Source organism: Haplochromis burtoni, unplaced genomic scaffold, assembly GCF_018398535.1.
Source record: "Haplochromis burtoni strain Fernald_Lab_line unplaced genomic scaffold, NCSU_Asbu1 Contig_460, whole genome shotgun sequence".
Lineage (NCBI taxonomy): Eukaryota > Metazoa > Chordata > Actinopteri > Cichliformes > Cichlidae > Haplochromis > Haplochromis burtoni.
Window position 1 is genome coordinate 295,729 of NW_024582821.1, and position 2,711 is coordinate 298,439.

The 2,711-nt window shown below is 39.7% G+C and overlaps 1 protein-coding gene and 1 non-coding gene across 2 annotated transcripts; one reads left to right on the forward strand and one right to left on the reverse strand.

Annotated features, from left to right (window-relative positions):
* Positions 1-6: 6 nt before the first annotated feature.
* LOC106633780 (protein MFI-like) lies at positions 7-1,953 on the forward strand. The gene is made up of 4 exons (XM_014341247.2): positions 7-15; positions 237-407; positions 511-566; positions 750-1,953. Coding segments are annotated over exons 1-4 (300 nt in total). The 5' UTR covers positions 7-13; the 3' UTR covers positions 821-1,953.
* trnat-agu lies at positions 1,514-1,602 on the reverse strand. Its single transcript is given in 2 exon segments — positions 1,514-1,549; positions 1,565-1,602. It is a non-coding gene; the product is annotated as a tRNA-Thr (tRNA).
* Positions 1,954-2,711: the final 758 nt, after the last annotated feature.

The following is a 2,711-nucleotide window of genomic DNA, read 5'->3' on the forward strand; positions in this document are numbered from 1 at the left end:
ATGGCTGAAGCAGATGTAAGTGCTTTATGTTTTTGTGAAATGAAACAGTTGGTGAGCAAACCACTGTAGCATCAGTGATCTCAATAATGTACATGCAATCTGAAGTTTGTGTGTGTTACTTATTAATAGTGATAGAAACCTCCCCCTTATAGAATCACATCTTTGCTAACAAACACATAATGATGTGTTGTTTTAGTTGTGTTAAATGAGCTGTCACTCCTGTTCCTTACATACAGGTATAAAGAGGGTCGTCTGCAGGATCATGCAGAGCACAGACACATGGCGGCCCTGGTGGAGAGTTCCACCCAGGAATTGATGGAGACAGTTGAAAAGAAAGGAGATGATGAAATACTGGAATGGGAGCTGGATGAGCTGCTGGCCTGGACCAACACTCTAAACTTCGAGGAGTAAGGCACTCTGATTAGAATGTTTATGGCATTTGTAATCTTTCTCATAATTTCCTGCATCATGGGGGGCCCGAGTATGAATTTTCCTCTCTTGCCTGTGCAGGTATATGGAGGAATGGAGACATTTGGCCTGCAGTTACTCCTCTGAGCTGAGCAAAGGTAAAAATATTCCCTAAATACTGTATTCTGTACTGCCATCTGATTTTTTTAAATTGACAGCTAACATGGCAACATCATGTACAGTATGTTGCTTTGGAAGTCTTTGCATTATCCTGATAATCCAGTCTCATGCTATTCTGTCTTCCTTTTTTCTTCATCACCTTTTTCTCATATGTCCTACAGATGGCCCTTCTCACCCACCCAGGTTAGATCCACACGAGCTCGCTGATGAAAACGCAGCAGAACAAACATGATTTATGTTAAAACTGTGCAGTCTCGAAGTGGAGTGTGCCACACTGTTATTGTCGCAGTATTCACTTTAATAAAGTCTGAAACTTGCAGTTGTTTACAGTCCTTGTTAGTCTGTCATATAAGTAGACATCACTGTGTGACATTTTTTGTTAGTTTTAAATAGTTTTTAAAAAACTATAAACATGTGATGAGCGTCTTTTGAAGTGGATTTTAATATTACGCTGCAGCCGAGAGAGCACTCTGGTCAAACGTCAAAATGGTCTCTAAGTGTACACATTAGTTTTGACTGCTAATGAAAATAGTTTTCGTTACAAATAACTCTCGCACTGAACTAACAGCCAATCCCTCAACAAGTTTGTGCTCTCTGCTCATATTGCCTTCATATTAAATCATTTTGTGCTTTTTAAAGAACTTATTTTAACATTGCACTCAACAACAAACAAATCCTCCATAACAACAAAAGTAACTTCAATGGCCAAACTGCATTATATTTCTTCAGGTCAATATACGGGCCCCAAGTAGGAGGGAGGTAAGCCGTGAGTTTGAGACCCTTGCTAAAATGAAACGGTGGAGAGTCCCAGGTATTTATACACCAGAGGGATGTGTCCCTTAAAGGAATCCGGACACTCATCTTTCAAAGCTCCTTAGACTAACAGGCCCTGGATGACTGAGAACAGACAAAACTACTATGTTTTAGGCACTGCTGGGAGTTGAACCCAGGATCTCCTGTTTTCTAGTTTAAGACTTACTAGACAGGCACTTTAACCAACTAAGCCACAGCGCCACATACGCACTGATGAACACTGAGAAAACCTCCAACCGTTAAATAGATTTGAGCCTAAACAGAAACACATGAAAGGCAGTCTTGTTTCTTATATTAATCACCAGAGGTTGTCGCATAAAAAGAGACAACGTGTTTAAAACTCAGGGGTTAAAAGTGGGACGGTGTTTTCGTTTTTGCTAGCTAAAGGTTCAGCTGCTGTTTTTCACAGGGAGAGAGAAGAAAGGGAGCTAACATCACATGGAAATGGAGAAAGATAAGAAAGACAGGACAGGAGAGGTGAAAGTGGTTCACAATAGTATCACACAGATGTACATAAAACATAGGGGAGACCGGGGATAGTTGTAACGTGGGTCAGTTGTAACACTTCCAATTTCTCCAAAGACAACTCTTGCACCAATTTTGAACATAACAATGAAGCTGAAAAAATGTAGTTGTTCACCAGCATCGCAATTCCATTACTTTTTATCATGGCTTACCTTGGTGTGGTTTGCAAAGTGCTTCAGAAAGATGAGGAAATCTGTTTCTTGCACCCATCCTGATTTATTTCCACTACCAGTACTTCCTACTGGTCCATCTCTGACACAGTGGTCTGCATAATGTATGTGTGGGAACACAAACAGTGGAGGAATTGTGTTGCCAATGGCATTAACCGCATATACAAATGCGACCAGTGAACCTCTCTCTGCTGATGTCGTTGCCCCAACTTGTTTAATATAAGTTAAAGTAATAGTGTGGTAAGTTGTAACATCTGCATTATTGTTACAACTAACCCAGACTGTTGCTGTTACAACTGACCCAGACTCCTATAGCCATGAACTAGCTAACATTACAGCCAACGGCTAAAACATTAGCACTAAAGACCTACACAGAATATATCCCCATAGACATACAAATAACATAATTTAAGTTTGATGAGTTTAACTGCAAAGCAGATAATGCTATTAGAAATTGAAATAAAGTAGAAAAACTTACTTTTTGGCATACAAATTACTTTTTTTCAGTGTTAAATTGTCTGTGTTTGACAAAATGTGCTGATTTTTCACATGTGATAGCAGAACTGAATTGGGCATGCACAGGATGAGTCACATCATTTGAAACTTAGCCCTGAT